This window comes from Antedon mediterranea, chromosome 7 (assembly GCF_964355755.1).
Source record: "Antedon mediterranea chromosome 7, ecAntMedi1.1, whole genome shotgun sequence".
In the NCBI taxonomy this organism is placed as follows: domain Eukaryota; kingdom Metazoa; phylum Echinodermata; class Crinoidea; order Comatulida; family Antedonidae; genus Antedon; species Antedon mediterranea.
The window spans coordinates 1,953,250-1,975,378 of NC_092676.1; the positions used below are offsets into that span (position 1 = coordinate 1,953,250).

A 22,129-nucleotide genomic window follows, 5' to 3' on the forward strand; every position below is an offset into this window, starting at 1 on the left:
TTTTAAAAACCATTTTTTATTTGTACTACCGTTCTTGTAGACAAACTTCATACGCATCAGACCAGAAACAATTAAATATAACTTGTACAGTACTAGGATATTCAGATTATGGGCTTTCTGTTGTCAAATAAATTGATGTGAAGGCATTTGTTTCAACATTTTAAGCATTAAGTTCTGTCTACACTATCAATCTAGTTTGACAAAAAAAGCGTAATGTGCCCAAATAATAAGTACGGTAATATGACATCATCATGTCCACATTTTGTTGTCACAAAGTTTGATAATATAGGCAATTTATGTATTTGCCAGATTAAACAGTGACTTGCATGTACACTATTAAGCCAAATTAATATCTGGCTACAGTTTTGACTTAGTGTAATAGACAAGGTTTAACCTGAGAATTCTTATATTTGGTCCATGAAAACATTTTTCAATTCAATCCTAAACTAAAGCTCTGTCTGCACTATCAAACTATTTTGACCAAAAAAAGTGTTATGTGCCCATATAATATGGTAGTGATATGCCTAAATGTGGTAGTGATATGACATCATCATGGTCATATATGGGCCCATCACACTTTTTTTCACATAAAGTTTGGTAGTGTAGACAGAGTTTAACACCTATTTATTATTTTTGTTTACTATTCCAACACCTATTTTTTATTTATACCTACTTAGAAGTATATTATTTTATATGAAATCATTTTTATCTATCTCTCTAGCACAAAGCTTGAAATTATTTTTTTTTTAGTATAGTATATTTTAATAGATTCTTGAAAATGAAAGTCTGTGATCTTAGATTTTGTCTTAAAGCTTAATAAGTTGTTGTGATGTCTGCAATTTCTTAAACATCTGTGTTTTTACACAAGTCTTTTCCCATTATTGTTCTTCTTTAATTTCATATTTTTTCCAACTAAATCCTTCCAATTTTTTCAGTTTTATTTCCACCTTTGTTCCTAACATTTTTACTGAGCTTTTTGCTGGATCAATTGCCTGTTAGAAAAAAATAGGTTATGGTTAATTAACCAATTATGGGGAGGGAGTTTTTTGGCTGGCTTTACGTATATACATTCATGCGACTACTAAGCTTTATATGTTGAAACACTTTTATATCAAATTTGTTCTCGATAAATACCAACATAATCAAATTATTTATAGAGAGTAACCCTTCCAACTGGACAATATAATTCCAGTTGATATTAGGGTTTCAATTCAATATATAGACACTACTTCATATCCAGCTATGGTGATCTAGCTATGATTGACCCTAGATTCAACTTTATCCATTTTCAAAACGTAGATTTCTGTGAGCAATTATCTGAAATTTAAAGGTTTTATTATGCAGAAAATAAAGATGTTATTACCGCTTCTAAGATGATGTTCCTGTCAAAGGTACTTCGTCCTCCGTCGTACGCTATATGAACTTGTAGGTTCACTTGGTTCGTTAATATCGTTGAGGTATTTGGATCAGCTACTTTACAGTATACGGTGAGTACGGCGAAGCCAGCCGTTTGATGCCAATCGTGTCTAGTCAAAATACATAATAGTGGTAAGCGACTATTTTAAAATCATTTTAATGCAGTAACTACATTTGATTTACTCTGTGTAATCATTCACACTGTTTATTGCAATGACTGAATCATATACTATACTAAGATCATTACTGCAGTAAACATAGTAACTGCAGTAGAATAATTGTTCATGATTCAAATCCCTAAATACCTGTGATACCACGGTGTGTGAAAGGGGGGTTTACTGCAGTAAAGGGGTATATGTTGATTATTGCGTACCTACATACAGTTGCTGTACTCATTTCTTGTTCAGATTTCAGCCACTGATGCCTATCTTTGGTACAACCTGCCTGTTTTAGAAAATCATCAAAATTGCTTGTTTTCTTTTTACAACAAGACCAGTATTTCATTCTGTTAAAAAAAAAAAGAAACATCAATTTTATTTCTCATACGACCCTCCGTTGAGGAGTTACGATCTTTTAATTAACATGGTGTCCCGAAATCCCCTGAAAATGCTATGTTGTTTCTGTTGGTTACACTTCCCTGTACAGCATTGCTTGTCATCGAATAAAGATGTCTTCCGTTTCGTGAAAAGGTGTATCTATTATTGCAACTACTGTATATTCCTTTGTGTATTCTTAAAACTGTACTTAGTCCATCAAGAACCTGCACTTTTAGGCCCTCTGAGGCTTAACATATGTATTATCATCTATTTCCTTACCCTTCGTGAAATATAGCAGTGCCAGCGTGGTACATACATGTTTCATTGTTAGATTCTGGGCCTGTATATGCCTATAAAAAGAATGTTTCAAAGTAAAAATGTACATCATCAAATGTAAGGAAATCCAAATTAGGCCCTCTATAAACTTGCTACAACTGTAGAGGGAGACAATCAGCTAATGTATTGTTAGCATAGATGGGCATAGACAGAGAGCAGAACAGGAAAACCTTACCACGCCACAACTTGTCCGTTTACAAGCAGTTCCAATTTTTACTTCTTCAGAATCAGCTAGAAACAAATTAAAAAATTTTTAAATAATTATAATTTTTAAAACACAGGTAGATTGATCAAATTTACCAATAAATTAAAATGTATTGTAGGGAGCAATGTTGGTATTATGAACTAACATCTGAAGTGTTTGTAACACAATATTTCAAATTGGTTTCCAGGATGTGTATTGTATATCAAGATGTTGTACTTTCTATAACTTTACTATTTATTATTGTGGATTGAATTTCTTGGTTCTAAGCTCTGTCTACACTATCAAATTTTATGTGACAAAAAAATGTGATGTGCCCATGATATGGTAAAATATGGTAGTGATATGACATCATCATGTCCATATATGTGCACATTTTTTGGCGCATAAAGTTTGATAGTGTAGACAAGGTTTTAAACCAGAAAATGTGTAAAATAACCATGAATTACCATTATTTTCCAGACTAACTTGCATCTTCTGCATTTTTGCAATAGCATCCTTCAACGTAGCACCAATCGTAACAGGTATTGCAACTAAAGGTTCATCATTCCTGTAAAAACAACAAGTTTTTGTTTCTATTCAGTGAACAATATTCCAAGTTCAAGTTTCTTTATATGGTATAAGAAATTTTCCTACACTTCCAAAAGTGCACTTACGGTAGTTATTTAAAGTGCATACTACACTGGACCTCACTGTTGTATGTCTGAGAAGACTTGTTCTAGTACCAGAACTATATTATGGCTGTTTGTAGTGCCCCGGTCTTAAACACTCGGCCACTCAACTCAAATGTGTGATAGGAAAGCCTAGAAATTGTGTATGGTAGATGTGTTGTGTTGTCTATCCCATAAAATTTAAAGGTCATCTCTTTATTCCATATGCACTGCAACTGCTTCAGTATATAGAACTCCAGTTTTCCCAAAAAACAGACATTTTGGTCTAGTTCAAGGGTGTCTATTTTTGGGAAGACTGGAGTTCTATATACCTGCCCATTTTGATGTTTGGGGTCTTCTTATATATTTGGTTTGCAGTTGACTGTACCAACTGATATCTTACCGTGGTCTCTCAACTGGTTTAATCGGGTTTGGTTCACGAGGTGGTTTCGGTTCTTCCTGGAATATAAGAAAAAGTTAAAAACTGGTTATCATCCACTCATAGAGTATTTGTACATACTGTGTAACTGGGACATGGTAGACATTTGTTTGGCCAATGGACTGGTATAGAAAACTATAAATAGAAATAAAAAAATACATTTTGATATTCAGTACTGTAGAACAGTATTAGCCAACATATTTCTTTACATTTTTGACGAGACAAAACATAACTTGTTATTAAAGGAAAGGTGAAAGATTATATTCTTCTGTCTTGCAATTCTATGAAACCATGTCTCTTTCAGATTTCATCAATCAGCCATAATTTACCTTTATACTAACTTCATCTTTTTCGGATTGTGTTGGTTGAGGAACTGGTTTTACAGGATTATGAGGACCCTTCGCACAACCCTAAAAAGAGAAAATTTGACATAATACATTTTTAATATCTGTACAGTATTATGGGTAAATAATTATAACATCTAAACATTAACATTATATTTATAAACATAACATGAGTGAGTTACGGTGAGTGAGTTACAAGCTGGTACAGCACCCATCATGACTAAAATACCTTAATGTTTAAAAACTCGGTGAAGTCTGTTGTTCTTTTCTTGCAACAGGACCAGCCTTTATAAGCATCATGAAAGATGGGCCCTCCAAGATGAAACTTGCATGCCTCTATAAAGAAGAAATGTAGGTATTAAAAGTAGGCCTACTTTGTAGTAAAGAGGGGGTGGGGGATGGATGGCTTTTTGTTTGCTAAATTAAAAACCTCCAAGTCAAGTCAGGGAAAAATTTCATTTTAAAATTTTGTTTAGCAATTATTGCTAATCAAACTGATTTTTAGGCGAGAAACATAGTTTTGTATTGTCTTTTTTGCTACACAATTTTAGAAATGTGTAGCAATAAGGTTGTTTTGTATAGCTTTTTGCTATGCTACACTGGCGAAATTATTCCCTGCAAGTTATTTTTTGTTTTACTTTAATTTTAAAGTCTTTTTAGTTTTTTTATTTTATTTTACTGAAATTCTAAAAATTGATTTGATAAAAAAAAAGACTGAGGTGAATGGTCAACAAATAAAATAATAATATTGAAATAAACAAACAATTCTTAATTACATAGCAAAGATCTTACGCTTATCTCCTTCCGCCGGTTGGAAGATTCTAGAAGCCTGTGGGGAGCCGAGAGTTTCTCTCCCAGCAGGTAAAAATTAATCAGCCAGCCTAGAAGGGTCTAGCTAGGCCTAGCCTTGGTAGATTATAAAAATTGCTCTTACCTGGACCATCTTCATCATTATTATACTGTTTCCCACATCCTGTGTTGTAACAAGTTAAACTCCTCATTCCAGAACTTTCTTGAGTTGTCATTTTTATTCGAAAGAGAGATTTTAAAAACTATTTTTGTCTCAAACTAACCTTCCGGCGTAGAGTGGCGGCGTGTGTTGAATGTTTCCTCCACACACACACAACAAAAACAGTAAACTACGGTGACCTAAAAAGAACCTTATACTACGGAGAACCTAAAGTGACCAACATACACATTTTGTAAATTGTCTTGATTTTGAAATTTCAATGTCATTTTGGCACTATTCTTTTCATTAGTTATCCTTTTTATTTAATTTTGTGGATTCTGATTTTTATTTTTTTCCGTTTATGATTAATCTTTTAAAAAAGACTCATATATCAAAAAGCATGGTGATAACTTTAAATATTTTTTTAATTACGTATACGGTTTTAACTTTTGTTCCAAACGCAGTACACACTTTCAATTGGAAATTTCGATATTTTAAATTTTGCAATATCTTGTATGTTTGTATCATATGCTTTAAATGTACTTTATAATTTAAAATGTTTTAAAATTATTATTATATAATTATTAGTATTTTCATGAAGAAATAAGTTAATAACGTATTTCTCAGAAATAAGTTAATAACGTATTTCTCCATGGTATTATGTAGGCCTATTTAAAGATGTATTATCCCTTGAAACACAAAAAAATGAAGGTCAAAATATTCTAAATTTAAATTGGCCGTATCAAAGTAATATTAAAGTTATTCACTTTAAGTCGGAAATTCGAGCCAAAAACAACAAGTTTACGTAATTAGCAGGTAAATTAATTTGATTACATTTCGTCTGGAAAATCGTCGCGAGCGAAAGTAAACAAAGATTTCAAACTGCAAGTATTCATTATGCATGATGCTAATTAGGATTTGTTTACAACTCGTCACGGTTGAGAAGGTGTTTTCACACAGATCGCGATAGTCTGGGCTCCAGACGGAGTTTTGTCTTAATATTAGTAAAAATATAAATATTTTTGCACATATGGCGTTTCATACGTGTATTACTTGAGTTTGTATTTTCAGACAAAAATCGCGGTCGAAATAAAAACAAATAAATTTTAAAAAAGACAATAAATACAGACTTGGGGCAAGTCTAAGATCGCGAGGAAGTTTTATTATGCATACAGAGTAGCCAAACAAGTGAAGTGCGTTGCATTATGAGATATGTTTTGATCGAAAACTCTTGACTGGAAGTCAAAAAAACGTCTGTATTTCAGTTAAATGATTTTTTTTTTCGACTAATTTTTGGTGAAAGTTAATAACTACAGTATTATGATACTTCAAAATGACCCACTTTTTTTCGAAATAATTTTTAAAATATTTTTTGGGAATTAGGGACAATACATCTTTAAATATCCTACCTTGCTAAGGAATACAATTTTTAAAAAATGTTGAACAAATAAAGTTTATATCTATGGAACAAATATTTTTCATATACTAAAATATAGAACTTTTCTGCAAAATGCAGGAGTGTCTCATTCTCTCCAAATTGGAATGATTGTTCATTTTTTAAGTCGGTATATTTAATGTATTTTTTATGCCGGTTTATATTGTTCACAATAAATTGACTTCATAAAAATCTTCAGAAAGAATAAAGGAAATATATTATTATTATTTCCTGTTAATAAATCTGGAGAAGCAATGTTTACAGTGGAGTAACAAGATCTTTCACGGTTGAGTGAACTCATGGACCTCAAAACCTCAAAGCAGGTAATTGATTGACCCTCCGCGATGTTGTCTGTCTCCATGGTAATGGATTTTCCGGATATCGCCTGCTTACATTTCAAAGTAGTTCGTACTTTCAAATTATGTTTTATATATCTAATAATAAATCTAGAATTTGTGTTACAGAAGTGAGACATTATTAAGATTTCATATTATCAAATTATGTGGATATAAAACAAGTTGATCGCGTTTTACTACGTTACTGAAGCGTGCAAACGGCGCGCAGTGATTTGTGAGTTTGTGTGCTGTTTAGTTTAGCTAAATAAGTATCGAAAAGATTTATGTCTGGGTTTACTTACTGCTGAATTCGTGCAAATAAGTACGAAGTGTTTGCCTTGTTTGATAGATTAAAGCCTGCGAATAAACTGACTAATCTAGGCCTAGCATTTAATCAATTAGTTAGCTATGGAGGACGGGGAAGGTAAAGGAGAAGATGCTGTGCCCCAGGCTGCACCACCACCTGACGGGAATGCCATTGAAGGGGGACCAGTAAGTGATAAAGAAGCCAATAAGCCCGACTCTCCTAAACCTGATCAGGACATTGGGCCTCCCCTCATCTCCGTATCAAAAAAACGTAAGTCTTTATTAATTTTTTTTTGTAAATAATGCCATTTTAATATTGTTGACATACTTATTACTTGCGTTTGCATGTTGTTTCTGTGATCATTTTAATTAATTTAATTAAAAAATAAAATTATTTGTTAATGACCATACTCAATATACCATGGAGTATACCTCCATGCTCAATACTGTGTACTGTTTCTGCATATTGATTATTGTATTGTCATTCTGTCAATCATTTTTCCCTGACACCTGCTTCTTTATTTATAAAAATGGAGATAATTTCCTATCATTGATTTACCTTTATTAATTTCCTTTTCAGAGCATTATCAAATTATTTTAAAAATCTCATTTATCTTGATATTCTACTCCTTTACTGTATTGAATTGAATTGAAATTTGTATTTATACTGGGTAACCTTTTCAGTCAAAGACTGGTCTCCCAGAGGGCCCAGTTAATGAAAAGAATTGAGTATCCATATATTTTATCAGTGTGTAGCGCATGGAACATTTTTCATTGTAGTAAGGAATAGCATAGCCAAATGCTACACAATACCACCTTATTGTTACACATGAAATAGCCACAACAAAAATATAAAAAATGTTTTAAATGAAATTGTTCCTCGATACGCAATATAGGTTACTTTAGTTTTGTATGGAATGCAAAAAAAAAAAAAGAATGTAAATCTAAATAAAAGAAATCATCATCTTCGATAATGTTGTGCGTAACCTTGTTTGAGTATAGTCGCACATTTTTATTAAAAGAGATGATAATTGATAATACAAAAAGGAAATAAAAAATGTAAAAACCGACAAGAGTCAAGATGGCAAGACAACACTAGTATTCTACAATAAAACACTTAAAAGTTGAAATGTTTTGTTATTAATTTCTTTTTTTAGCTGAAAAGAAAGAAGAAAAAGATGAGGGTGTATCAAAGGAGAAGAAAAAGATACCAGGAGGAACGGGACACAGAAGAGGACCACCAGCACCGGTAATCAGTGATTGACTTTACCTTAAACAGAGTGGCACCAGTGATCATCAATAAAGCTCTGTCTACACTATCAAACTTTATGTGACAAAAAAGTGTGATGTGCCTATAGACATGATGATGTCACATCACTACAATATTTGAGCATCACTACCATACAGTATTTGGGCAATCACACTTTTTTTGTCAAACTACTTTGATAGTGTATACAGAGCTTTATTTTCAAGTTTGAAATCATTCTCTAAATAAAGATATATTCATCTAAAATAATTAACATATTTAACCAATTTTATAAAATGGAATGATTATCAAATCAAGGTTGAAACATAAATTGTGATTTTTTTATCTCATTGTTTAAAAATTATTTTGTTTTTGAATTTAGTCGGTGACAAAAAAAAATGTTGTGATGTCAAGTGAAGCAATGAAGGAGATGGCAAAACAAGCAAAAGCCAACAGAGATGAAAGAAGAACAATGGTAAGTTGTCTTGTTTTTGTTAATCCACTTAATAATGACAATGGGATTGTGAAGTCCCAATAAATAGTTTGTAATGTAGCAGCATTAATTCTATAGGCTTTAGGCCTATAAGTCAAAACAATAGGATGTTTGTCAAGTGCATTCAGGATTATACATTTTGTACCTACCCAGGTAAGTTGGTTAGCCCATCCATCAGTGTCCATGAGGCAAATTAATGGGTAATTTAACTAAGCTGAACGGGCAGATTGTCTTCTACCAGGGATGAATCCAGGATGTTGAGAAAGAAGGAGGGAGAAAATGAGATCATCTATAAAAAAAAAATACATAAAGACTTTTGCATCTTTTTGAAGAAATAAAAAATGGGAGGTAGAGGATTCCCTTTAAATCTATGCGTGACTATTTTACTTTTTACAGTATTGTATTTATGACATTATAAAGCACTTTAATATTAAGTCTTTACTTAATACTAATAATATACACAAAAATATAAAAAACAGTATATAGTCAATATACAATGTTTGATAATTCAATAAGAACTGACCTTTGTGCTTGGCTACTGAAGAATGTTGAATGTATGACTTAGTTAAATCGTATGACATGATATGATGAAATCAATCAAGTTGTTTGATGAGGGTTAGTTTGAATTACACAGTAGTTATTTAAATAGATGAGGGTTAGTTTGAATTACACAGTAGTTATTTGAATAGATGAGGGTTAGTTTGAATTACACAGTAGTTATTTAAATAGCAAAACAACAAATAATGAATGTATGAGTTGAATGGGGAGGATATTGAAAGTTGAACGAGTTTAATATTCTTTTTTGATTCAACATGAAAACTGTTATTGCAATTAATTCACTGTTTCCTTGTCAAATGCTACAGTAGGCCATTAGAGAATAGGCACCTCTCAGTCAGATTTTCAACATGGAATCAAACAGTTTGTTACAGACAGTGTACATAAAGGTCAACAACAGCTTGTGTTGTAAACATTTCTCAAAGTACCATTATATGACAATAAATATAATTTTTCTCATAATAAAAACTAAGTAATACTGAACGGCATGCGATACGTAATTGAAGGATACAGTTACATTACATGTGCTAAACTTGTCACTTCTATAGCATGAATATTCAAATTGCAATAATAAATATTAAATGGCTAAATTGCCTGTCTAACTCTAAATGGAAAACAAAGTATAAAAAAAAACATATTTATTTATTTATTTATTTATTTTATTTATTCGACTTCTCACTAACTCAGTTAGTGAAGGATCTGGACCAACAGGTGGTAAACACCTCTAAAACGGCCCAGTCCTAATTTGCACAGTGGCTGTGTGTGACAGTGGCTGTGTTTGTGTGGACTAGTACACCGGGGTAACCCCCTACTCGTCTCGAAAGATGTACTAGGTTCTTTAAAGTGCGCATGAGCTATGTGTACACTGGACCTACGGTTTATACAGTAGTCCTTATCCGAGAAGACTCGTTCTACCACCAGAACCATGGAGTGAGCTCATAATAGGGACATACAGACAGACATTTTTTAGCCAAAATTGACTAGTATTCTAATAAAATGTTACCGTTGTTAAACTGCCATTTCAACTTTACTTAAAGTTGTTTTTTATATAATAAAAATATTTTTGGGTTTGTTTTTTCAGATGGATGCCCGTCACCAGTACCTATTTGCAAAGGTATGTTGTAAGATCTATTTCGGTCTATAATAGGGTTTCACCTCCAAATTGGAAGTGCTCAGCTACCCGCAGTCATGGGTTCAAATCCTGTCGGATGCTTACAATAACAAAATATATTCACTCTCTTCTTTGACTTTGTTAATGTAGAGCATCTTGTGAGTACGTTTAATACAGTTACCTGTACAATGCTTGTGAAAATTCTTCTTGGTAACTGCTATGCAACCGTACATACAAGGATAGTTTTGGCACATGTAGTCCTGTCTTGTTTGTAATATGTTTTTGCCCATCTAGCATAATACTTAGATACTATGAGGGCCCCTTGATTGTCACCATATGCTGTTTAGGGTGACCCTCACTAAATAAGGTTTATTAAAAAAAATACAATTAATAAAATACTATAAAATAAAGAATACTGAATATTGAAGAAATAACTACACAAGGTGATGCACCATGTTCAATAGCTTTTTTTATTTATTCAATACAAAAAATCAATCTCATATTATTGCAAATGAGGTAACACTGGAGTAAATTTTAAAATCAGTAAAAAAGTTACATCAGATAAACTGGAATGTATCTACATTATTAGTATTACACAAAACTGTACAGTAAATCAGTATAAAGGGAAATAGTATAAACGACAATTTGAAAAAATATTAATTCCATTTTAAGAAAGACAACACATTTAAAAAAAATTGTGGTTTTGTGAGCCTAGGAGTAGAAAAAATGCCCAAAACACATGCTACAACTAGACTAACTTAAATTAGTACGCTAAATAAAGTAGAAGTTGATAATAATTTAAGAATTTATCTTTTTTAAAAATAAAAATCAATTAATAATAATAATAATAGTTTATTCTTATATAGCGCATACAAGCAAGCTCTCTAAGCGCTGAACATTATTACCCCAGTCATTTTTTGGATCAAACACGTACAGTATGGAAACATACTCCCATAATGCAGCTAGTAATCAGCGCAAAGTTGTGTCTTGATCTAACTGGGTACCCATTTATACACCTGGGTGGAGAGAGGCAAACGTAAGTAAAGTATCTTGCCTAAGGATACAAGCAATGCAGCGAGAGTTGGATTCGAACCTCGGTCTCACGATCAGTAGTCCAACGTCCAACACCCTGCGCCACACGCCCTCACGCGTTTTTATTAATAATAAAATCATTTTTCATGTAATTAATGAAATTCATTCCAAACAAGGCCATATAAATGGCTGCAGTTGCGTAATCAAGTTAGTGTTTACCGACCAACCGACCGACCAAACAACCGACATACCGTAGTGAGCTGTAGAGTTACGTTGCCCACGACTAAAAAAATTAGGGAATAGGAAATGAAGATAAATTATTTCAGAAATTAGATCTTTTCAAGTAACAAGTCAAAGAATTAATTGATTATTTAAAAATCGATTAATTAGACAAAACAAAAATGACACGTTTTTATTATATATACTGTATGTAGAAACTTTGCAGTTTCACTACGTAGTATTTACATTACACATTTTGATTTAAAAATGAAACTAAACAAACTTTGGAAATACACAGAGCACTTTATGCAGAAGATTAAAATCTAGTTTAAGCTTTACTTGATTTTCTACATCGGAAGTTGATTCCATAACCCTTACAGTCACTTCTGATGTGATAAAAACAAAAAAAAGCAAATTTGTAAAAAAAGCAGTACATTAACAATAATATTTGTAAGCCAGCAGGCCAGCTTAAAGTTTGTTTTACATCTGAGGTTAATTTTGCATCCAAGTCAAATGCATGTTTAGAATGTTTGCTGTACTGTAATCAAATGCCAAATTAATCTGATTCCAGAACAAAATACTCAGTTTCAGTAGTATTGATGTTAGCATCTTCTCTGTTCTCATTTCTTGCATTTTGTAACCCCTTGTTTTCAATCACAGTGTCTGAGCTAACATAGTCAGTCTGTTCTGCTGTCTCTCTCTTCTCATTCCTTGCATTTTGTAACCCCTTGTTTTCAATCACAGTGTCGGAGTTAACATAGTCAGTCTGTTCTGCTGTCTCTCTGTTCTCATTCCTTGCATTTTGTAACCTCTTGTTTTCAATCACAGTGTCTGAGTTAACATAGTCAGTCTGTTCTGCTGTCTCTCTGTTCTCATTCCTTGCATTTTGTAACCTCTTGTTTTCAATCACAGTCTCTGAGTTGACATAGTCAGTCTGTTCTGTTATATTATCATCAATTGTATAGTAAACCTCTTCTGTAATTATTTGTGGAACATCAAAAGTGTTGCACACGCGATTTTCTGTGTTTCTGTGAAAGTACACAGGTACAGTTACATGTGTGTTGTGATGTTGTCTCTTTTGTTGTTCATAACAACACACAACAGAAACCAATAAAACTATTAGTATAATGTTACTTGTTACCAGTATTATGGTAATTGTATTGGGCTTCTGAGTTGTCTTTGTAGCTGTTGGCATATCATAACTGGAGGTTATGTTTTGATAGTTGCCTTGAAGTGTTGTCATTCTCTCTGTTGTCATGGCATCTTCAATTGTGAAAAATTTCTTATCAGATCTGTTCTGAACATCAGTATTCACCAGACACTTAACAGTGTAGTTACCAGCTGGTAAATTACCAAAGCATATTTCATTCTTCTTATTTAAATTATAATGAGTCTTGAAGTCCTTTCCTATTAGCCCCCAATTATAAATTGTTTTATCACCAGATCCACCTTCTGCATAGCACTTGAAACAATTCTGGTTCACATCAACTTCAGATATGTCACATAACCTCATAATCCTTACCTTTAATTTAGGGTGAACTGGCAATATCAATGTGTAGCACCTGGTGAAATCATTATTTGAAATACAGTAGAAAAATATTCCTTCTCCAGAATAAAAACCTTTAAAAGTCAGATTAATTGTTGTAATGTTGGTATTTGTACTATGAGACTGTGTAATGTGGTGCATTCCTTGGATCCAACCAATTGTGATGTCATTGTCATATTGGATGTTGTATTCCCTAATCATGTAACATGAAATGTTTACTTCTTCTCCTTCAATGATGTTTTTGATATCATCACAGAAAGCTCTTGCAATGTTTGGTTGACTTCTGCTCATAGTTACACTTGATGAAGGAACCAAATATTGTAATCTTTCATCATCTTGACATGTGTGTATTCCTGTTTTTTGTTCATCAAAAGAAATGAAAAGCTGGTATTTCACTATGACGTCTTTGTAGCCAGGTAAATTGACCTCATCCTGATCATTTGATTGTACAATTTTTACATTTAGCTTAATATATGTTGAGTATTGAAACTCCCTTTCAAATTGTACAAAATGTTTTGAAGTCCCATTTCTGAATATCAAAAAGCATGTCATCAAAAAGATAATGAATTTCAAAGTCATCTTTAATCCTTTCTCTATTGATGCAGAGTTAAAATATGGTATGCATACTATAGGTATTGCAACACATACTTTAACAATAATATTTTTATTTCCTGTGTTTCAGATTTTTATGCTAAAATCAAAACTAATTTCTTATTAAATTATAAGTTTGTAATATCACAACAAGGAAGAATATATTTATTTTTAGTTACAGTTTTTGATGTTGAAATCAAAACTAATTTTGTGAAATATAAAGAATGATGGCTCTAGATAAAGAAAATAAAATACATAGTATATACTGTATTTGTATAGTATTATAAATTTGTATAAATTACAAAGTGTTCTAATTAACACGATAAACACTATTTATTTACCTCTGATTTCAATACTCAACTATATTTATCCAGTGGAATGTTATCTGTTTTTATAAAATTGCCACACCACAAACAAGTTACGAGGAAGAAAAACTTACTTAAAGTTCAGATGATCCAGAATGTGAAACCATAATAAATAATAATTTCAAAATTATTGGTATTTAGATTATGAAACTGCGTATTGGGTGGGTTTTCCTTGAATCCAAATAATTGTGGTAATTTCTTCCCGATTATGTAATTGTAACACGATATCCCAGCGCAAAGAGCTCAATCTGAATCTATGAGAAAAGTGAAGAGACCAAAAGGATGACCCAAAACAACATGGATAAAAATTATAGAAAATGATACGAAATAGAAATAAATATTAGTCTCTATGCACACTTCAGCCAATAATCGTCAATCATCTTGTCTGTGCTTGTGGTACAGTTGTCTGTGCAATGCTTGTGTATCAGGACACACAGAAGAAATTCATAATTGACAATCCTTGGAAACTGCTGTGGACGTGACCAAGCACCAAGTTCAATTATTTTTTAATATTTATTCGGTACAAAAAAAATGAATCTTATATTACCACAAATGAGTTAACAGCGTAATTTTAAAAATCAATACAAAAGTTACATCAGATAGTATTAGTATTACATAAACTGTATAGTATAAAGGACAATTTAAAAAATGTTATATTCCATAATAGAAAAACAACACATTTAAAGACAATTGTGGTGTTGTGAGCCTCAAAGTACAAAAGTTCCCAAAGGATATACTACTCCGCCATTAAACAAATACAAACAACAACTAGACTATCAGGACATTTCTTTTTTTAGTTATTCTTTAATTAGTATGCTAAATACAGTAGAAGTTAATATCAATTTCAGAATTTATCTATTTTTAGATATAAAAAGCAATTACAAATAAAATCATTCTTCATGTAATTTATGCAATTCATTGAGGGAAAAATGAAGAAATGGGATGTTTTAAAGTTATAAGTTTAAGAATAAGAAAGTGAATAACTTTAATATTACTTTGATATGGCCAATTTAAATTTAGAATATTTTGACCTTCATTTTTGTGTTTCAAGGGACAATACATCTTTAAAAATTGACTAAGCAGACAAAGCAAAAATAACACGTTTTTATTATATAAACACAATAGGCATAGAACATTAATTTTAAACCGCCCGGTGATATACTGAAATTTAAGTAATTAATTTGAAACGATAAAAGATGAGGAAATCTGTGAGAATGAGAAAAAGTCGCCTCTACCAAGATTCGAACACGGACCTTCTGCTTGAAATGCAGATGTCCTAACCATTAGACCACTGGGACTTTCATGGTATAGTTCAAACCCGATTGGATAGCGACTCTTTAACATCCTTGGCGTGGTACGGCACTAGTCCCTTTATTGTACGCACACGCACATGTAGAAACTTTTTGCAGTTTCACTACATAGTATTTACATTACAGTGTTACACATTTTGATTTTGATTTAAAAATTAAACTAAAAAAACTTTGGAAATACACAGAGCACTTTACAATTATGCAGAAGATTAAAATTTAGTTAAAGCTTTACTTGATTTTCTACATCGGAAGTTGATTCCATAAACCCTTACACAGTCACTGCAATAAGTGAAAAGCAAATTTAAAAAAAAGCTCAATCACATATTCACATGTGTACATAACAATAATATCTATGAAGCCAGTATGCCAGCTTAATGTTTGTATTTTTACATTACTGAGGTTAATTCTGCCTGTTCAACAAAATGAACAGGGAGATTGTGAGCAGTTAAAAGAATGTCAAACCCATGTTTAGAATGTTTGCATCTGATTCCAGAACAAAATAATCTGGTGTTTCAGTAGTATTGATGTTATTGTTCTTCTCTGTTCTCATTTCTTGCATTTTGTAACCTCTTGTTTTCAAACACAGTTTCAGAGTTTGCATAGCAAGTTTTTCTGCTGTCTCTCTGTTCTCATTTCTTGCATTTTGTAACCTCTTGTTTTCAAACACAGTTTCAGAGTTGGCATAGCAAGTTTTTTCTGCTGTCTCTCTGTTCTCATTCCTTGCATTTTGTAACCTCTTGTTTTCAAACACAGTTTCAGAGTTGGCATAGCAAGTTTTTTCTGCTGTCTCTCTCTTCTCATTTCTTGCATTTTGTAACCTCTTGTTTTCAAACACAGTTTCAGAGTTGGCATAGCAAGTTTTTTCTGCTGTCTCTCTGTTCTCATTCCTTGCATTTTGTAACCTCTTGTTTTCAAACACAGTTTCAGAGTTGGCATAGCAAGTTTTTTCTGCTGTCTCTCTCTTCTCATTTCTTGCATTTTGTAACCTCTTGTTTTCAAACACAGTTTCAGAGTTGGCATAGCAAGTTTTTTCTGCTGTCTCTCTCTTCTCATTCCTTGCATTTTGTAACCTCTTGTTTTCAAACACAGTTTCAGAGTTGGCATAGCAAGTTTTTTCTGCTGTCTCTCTGTTCTCATCCCTTGCATTTTTAACCTCTTGTTTTCAAACACAGTTTCAGAGTTGGCATAGCAAGTTTTTCTGCTGTCTCTCTGTTCTCATTCCTTGCATTTTGTAACCTCTTGTTTTCAAACACAGTTTCAGAGTTGGCATAGCAAGTTTTTTCTGCTGTCTCTCTCTTCTCATTCCTTGCATTTTGTAACCTCTTGTTTTCAAACACAGTTTCAGAGTTGGCATAGCAAGTTTTTTCTGCTGTCTCTCTCTTCTCATTCCTTGCATTTTGTAACCTCTTGTTTTCAAACACAGTTTCAGAGTTGGCATAGTTCTCATTCCTTGCATTTTGTAACCTCTTGTTTTCAATCACAGTGTCAGAGTTAACATAGTCCAGTGGCGGATCTAGCGGGGGCGTATTTTTAAGGGTTTTTTTTTTTTTGAAAAAAATTAAATAGATTTTAAAAACACGTATCGTTTCGACGGTCATCTATCACCGATGGTTTGCACATTTTTATAGTGAAAATAGTACGTCGGAGCACATCGTCAGCTTGATCGCATTCCACCAAGCATGTATGTCGACATCCTTTGTGTACTATCAATCTCTAGCGTTACCAACGATCATTAACAGTTATGTGTAAAAGGAGCAAGTTGATAAAAGCCACGTGGTGAGCTTGGTCGCGTTCCACTAAGCAGGTCGGCATCCTTTGTGATCGTCACTCCCGTATTGTAGAGTAGTGGTACCTCCGACGATCAATCACAGTCAATGAATAGAGTTGATGAAGCCACATGGTCAGTGCTACTATACTACGCGCCCATTTATTAAGTACAATAAAAACAAAGGCTAGGACTGATAGTGCCTATGAAAATTATCCCGTTAGGCCTATATTTTATTAAAACGTATATTACTATTAAAATATTAACAATGCTGTAGCATTTCATGACCCTTGTTGTTTTATTTGCTTTTCCGTCGATGATTCTCATAAACAAATCGCGATGACAAAAGATGTGTTTTGTTTTTTTCAAATCACTAAATATAATGTAATCATGATCGAGCCGGACCGCTAATTTTAAAACGATCGTTTAAACCAGGCCGTTGAATATGCCGTGATTTTAATTGTAAAAAACATGATCGTCAGTCGATGGCTCGGAGTTTCGATAAATCTCGCGTCGCATGTGTTACGTGGTGGTGGAAAACATTCTCAGCAAGTTTGCTTCATTAATATGCATGAGACTCTGTGACGACCCGCTTCAACGTGACGTCATTTTACTAGCTGCATGCGAAGAAGTAGTCACCGCGATCGACCCGGCGCGCGTGTAAGAAAATAATACCGGCCTCTAGGCTAGGACAAGTTTATGCTTATATAAAAGCTGAAAAACATCGTCGCGTTGTAAAAATTTAGATGTAAAGTACAGGCAAGTTGTTAGCTTGCTTTGGTACCCTAGGTAAGTATCAGCTTAGTTCCACATGTCGTAATTTGCGAGCTTTAGAGTGTTTGGTAATGACAAATATGAGATGTTTGTAAATCGTTTTAAACGACTTACAATGCGCTAGAACGCCAAAATTTCCAGGGGCCCTCGACCCCGACCGGGGGCCCTTGGCGGCCCCTGGCCCCCACCCAATGTTTGCTCGCTTCGCTCGCAAACCTACGCCACCCCTATTTTAATATCCTGGATCCGCCCCTGTAGTCAATCTGTTCTGGTGTCTCTCTGTTCTCATTTCTTGCATTTTGTAACCTCTTGTTTTCAATCACAGTGTCTGAGTAGGCATAGTCAGTCTGTTCTGTTATATTATTATCAATTGTGTAGTAAACCTCTTCTGAAATTGTTTGTGGAACATCAGAAGTGTTGCACACGCTATTTTCGATGTTTCTTTGATAGTGCACAGGTACAGGTACAGGTGTGTTGTGATGTTTCCTCTTTTGTCGTTCATAACAACACACAACAAACACAAGTAAAACTATTAAGTATTAGTATGATGTTACTTGTTACCAGTGTTACAGTTATTTTATTGGGCTTCTGAGTTATATTTGTTACTGTTGGCATGTCATCAGTGGATGTTATGTCTGTTGGCATGTCATCTCTGATTATTAATTCTATCTCATCAGATCTGCTCTGAACATCAGTACTCACCAGACATTTAACAGTGTAGTTACCAGCTGGTAAATTACCAAAGCATTTTTCATTCATCATATTGTAATTATATTGAGACATGCTCCCCTCTCCCCTCAAACTCCAATGATAAATTCTCTTGTTACCAGATCCACCTTCTGCATAGCACTTGAAGCAATTCTGGTTCACATCAACTTCAGGTGTTTCATACAACCTCTTAACTTCTACCTTTAATTGAGGGTGAACTAGCAATATCAATGTGTAGCACCAAGTTTTTACAGGATTTATACCAAATGAAAGGCAGTAGAAAAATATTCCTTCTCCAGAGTGAAAACCTTTCAAAGTCAGATTTATTGTAATGTCAGTATCTGCACTATGAAACTGTGTAATGTTGTGTTTTGCTTGGATCCAACCAATTGTGATGTCATATAGAAAATTGTATTTCCTGATCATATCACATGATATGTTTACTTCTTCACCTTCAATGACATTTTTTATATCGTCACAATAAGCTTTTACAAGGTCTGGTTGATTCATGCTCCGTGTAACAGCCAATGAAGGAACCAAATATTGTAATCTATTAGTATTATCATCTTGACATGTGTATATTCCTGTTTGTTTTTGACCAAACAAAATTAAAATTTGGCATTTGATTTTGTTGCCAAACAAATTAACCAGGTAATTTGATGGTATAATTGTCACCGGTACCTTATAGTATGTTGAATATTCAAACTTCAAATTTTACCAAACGTGTTGTAGCTCCTCCATGTCTGAATGTTAACAAGCAGGTCACCACCAATAAAATAATGATTTTCAAAGTCATCTTGCAGTTGTTAAAATGCAACCTCCAAAGTCTGTGGCTAGACTGAAGTATTGTTTGTATTTCGTGTGGTATGTATAGGTATTAAAATCCGGAAGAATATTTTTTTTTCCTGTTTTTCAGTATTTTTCTGCTGAAATTAAAACTAATTTATTATTATTATTTTTTTACAGGAAATATAAGTTTGTAATATCACAACAAGGAAGAATATATATATATTTAGTTACAGTTTTTGATTTTAAATTCAAAACTAATTTTGTGAAAATATAAAGAATGATGGCTCTAAAAAATAAAATACACTGGTAATAGTATACTGTATTTGTATAGTATTATAACCTGCAAATAGTTCATTAACATGATAAACACTATTTCAATACTCAACTATATTTATTTATCCAGTGGATTGTTATCTGGCCACAACACAACAAAGGTTAGAGGAAGAAAAAACTGACTTAAAGAAAACCATAATAAATAATAATTTCAAATTATTGGTATTATTTAGATGATGAAACTGCGTATTGAGCTGGTTTTCCTTGAATCAAAATAATTGTGGTAATTTCTTCCTGATTATGTAATTGTAACATGATATTCCAGCGCAAAGAGCTCTATCTGAATTTGAGTAAAGTCAAAAGACCTAGAGGATAACCCAAAACCACATGGATAAAAATTATAGAAAATGATAGGAAAAAGAAATAAATAAGTCTATGCACACTTTGGCCAATAATCGCTCTGATTGGAGAAATCGGTATTGTCGCGAGACGTTCAGCGTTTGAGATGATGATGAACATAAATACTACTTCTCCTTCAATGATTACCATTATTTTAAATCGTAGGCTTCTTATTGACACTCATGTTGTCAATTTTGCTAGCCTGGCATCATAAACCGGTTCATTTATGTTGACCTGTTCTTTAGAATGCTCACTTCCAGATGAGTACGTGTTTCCTTTATAGTATAAATATGTATTACAGTGCTGTCTCTCTGTTCTCATTTCTTGCATTTTGTAACCTCTTGTTGTCAGAGCTAACATAATATCCATTTTCAGCTTCTTCTGCTATATTATCATCAATTATAGTATAGTAAACTTCTTCCTCTGTAATGGTTTGTGGTTTGTAAAAAATGTCATGCACACCACTTGTGTCAATGGTTCTTTGATAGCAGTGCACTACAGGTTCAGGTGTCTTTGTCTGCTGTTTCCTCTTCTGTCGTTCATAACAACACACAACAAACACAAGTAAAACTATAACTATCAGTATGATGTTACTTGTTACCAGTATTATGGTTATTTTATTGGGCTTCTGAGTTATCTTTGTAGCTGTTTGGATGTCATCATTGGATGTTATATCTTGGTGGTGGTTGACTTTGTCTGTTGTCATGTCACCATTGGATGTTATGTCTTGGTGGTGGTTGCCTTTGTCAGTTGGCATGTCATCATTGGGTGTTATGTCTTGGTGGTGTTTGCCTTGGAGTGTTGTCATTCTGTCTGTTGGCATGTCATCATTGGATGTCATGTCTTGGTGGTGTTTGCCTTGGAGTGTTGTCATTCTGTCTGTTGGCATGTCATCATTGGATGTCATGTCTTTGTGGCGTTTCCCCTGGAGTGTTGTCATTCTGTCTCTTGTCATGGCATCGTCAATTGTGAATTCTATTTCATCAGATCTGTTCTGAACAACATCAGTACTCACCAGACACTTAACAGTGTAGTTACTAGCTGGTAGATTACCAAAGCATCTTTCATCAGTTTCATTGTAATATAGATTCTTGAATTCCTCTCCTTTCAAACTCCAATTATAAATTCTTTTGTCACCAGATCCACCTTCTGCATAGCACTTGAAGCAATTCTGGTTCACATCAATATCAGGTGTTTCATATAACCTTTTGACATCTACTAATAATTGAGGGTGAACTAGCAATATCAATGTGTAGCACCTTATGCTCCTATTGGCTGAGTAATAATATGAAATACAGTGGATAAATATTCCCTCTCCAGAATAAAAACCTTTAAAAGTCAGATTTATTTCAATATCAGTATCTGCACTATGAAACTGTGTAATGTTGTGTTTTCCTTGGATCCAACCAATTGTTACTTCATATTGGTTGATGTTATATTTCCTGATATCACATGAAATGTTTACTTCTTCTCCTTCAATGATGTCTTTTATATCTTCACAATCAGCTCTTACAAAGTCTGGTTGAGCTCTTCTCCATTGTACATTATCCGATGAAGGAAGCAAATATTGTAAATTATCATCATCGTAACATGTGTATATTCCTTTTTGTGGTTGACCAAAGGAAATAAAAAGTGGGCATTTAATTGTGACGTCTCTTCCGTACAAATTATCCAAGTCCTGTAAACTTGATGGTGTAATTATCACAGGTAGCTCAGTGTATGATAGATAATAAAACTCTCTTTGAAATTGTACAAGATGTTTTGAAGCTCCATGTCTGAATATCAATAAACAAGTCACCAAAAGATTAAGCAATTTTAAACTCATCTTGAAAAACCTTTGTAATGATGCAGTTTGTGAAAATCCAACCTTTAAACCGTGATGCTATCAGAGTCTAAGTCTGGTTTGCAATGTCTTTTTACAGTATGGCAACATAGAAGAATATATTTACTTTATTTGAGTTTGTTTTTTTGCTACAATAACAAAACTAATTTTATGGCGAAACTT

At 33.2% G+C, this 22,129-nt stretch overlaps 3 protein-coding genes across 3 annotated transcripts in view; 1 reads left to right on the plus strand and 2 right to left on the minus strand.

The window, feature by feature from the left end:
- Positions 1 to 8,894, minus strand: LOC140055627 (cysteine and histidine-rich domain-containing protein 1-like). Its single transcript, XM_072100969.1, has 11 exons — positions 8,837 to 8,894; positions 4,858 to 5,072; positions 4,153 to 4,259; positions 3,909 to 3,989; positions 3,544 to 3,599; positions 2,940 to 3,040; positions 2,464 to 2,519; positions 2,232 to 2,302; positions 1,790 to 1,921; positions 1,364 to 1,526; positions 1 to 992 (listed from the first exon to the last, which is right to left on the minus strand). Exons 2-11 carry the CDS (start codon positions 4,946 to 4,948, stop codon positions 879 to 881), a joined length of 972 nt encoding a protein of 323 aa, XP_071957070.1. The 5' UTR covers positions 4,949 to 5,072; positions 8,837 to 8,894; the 3' UTR covers positions 1 to 878.
- The window catches only part of LOC140055629 (dynein axonemal heavy chain 5-like), a 123,809-nt gene continuing 108,603 nt past the window's right edge, over positions 6,924 to 22,129 (plus strand). Inside the window, exons 1-4 of the mRNA XM_072100972.1 lie at positions 6,924 to 7,219; positions 8,106 to 8,197; positions 8,577 to 8,669; positions 10,324 to 10,356. Coding sequence (XP_071957073.1) covers positions 7,051 to 7,219; positions 8,106 to 8,197; positions 8,577 to 8,669; positions 10,324 to 10,356 — 387 coding nt within the window. The 5' untranslated portion in view covers positions 6,924 to 7,050. The remainder of the gene's footprint in view (positions 7,220 to 8,105; positions 8,198 to 8,576; positions 8,670 to 10,323; positions 10,357 to 22,129) is intronic.
- Positions 8,748 to 22,129, minus strand: part of LOC140055628 (uncharacterized) — a 20,549-nt gene continuing 7,167 nt past the window's right edge. The window contains exon 2 of the mRNA XM_072100971.1: positions 8,748 to 8,976. Within this exon, the coding sequence (XP_071957072.1) occupies positions 8,893 to 8,976 (84 nt within the window). The 3' untranslated portion in view covers positions 8,748 to 8,892. The remainder of the gene's footprint in view (positions 8,977 to 22,129) is intronic.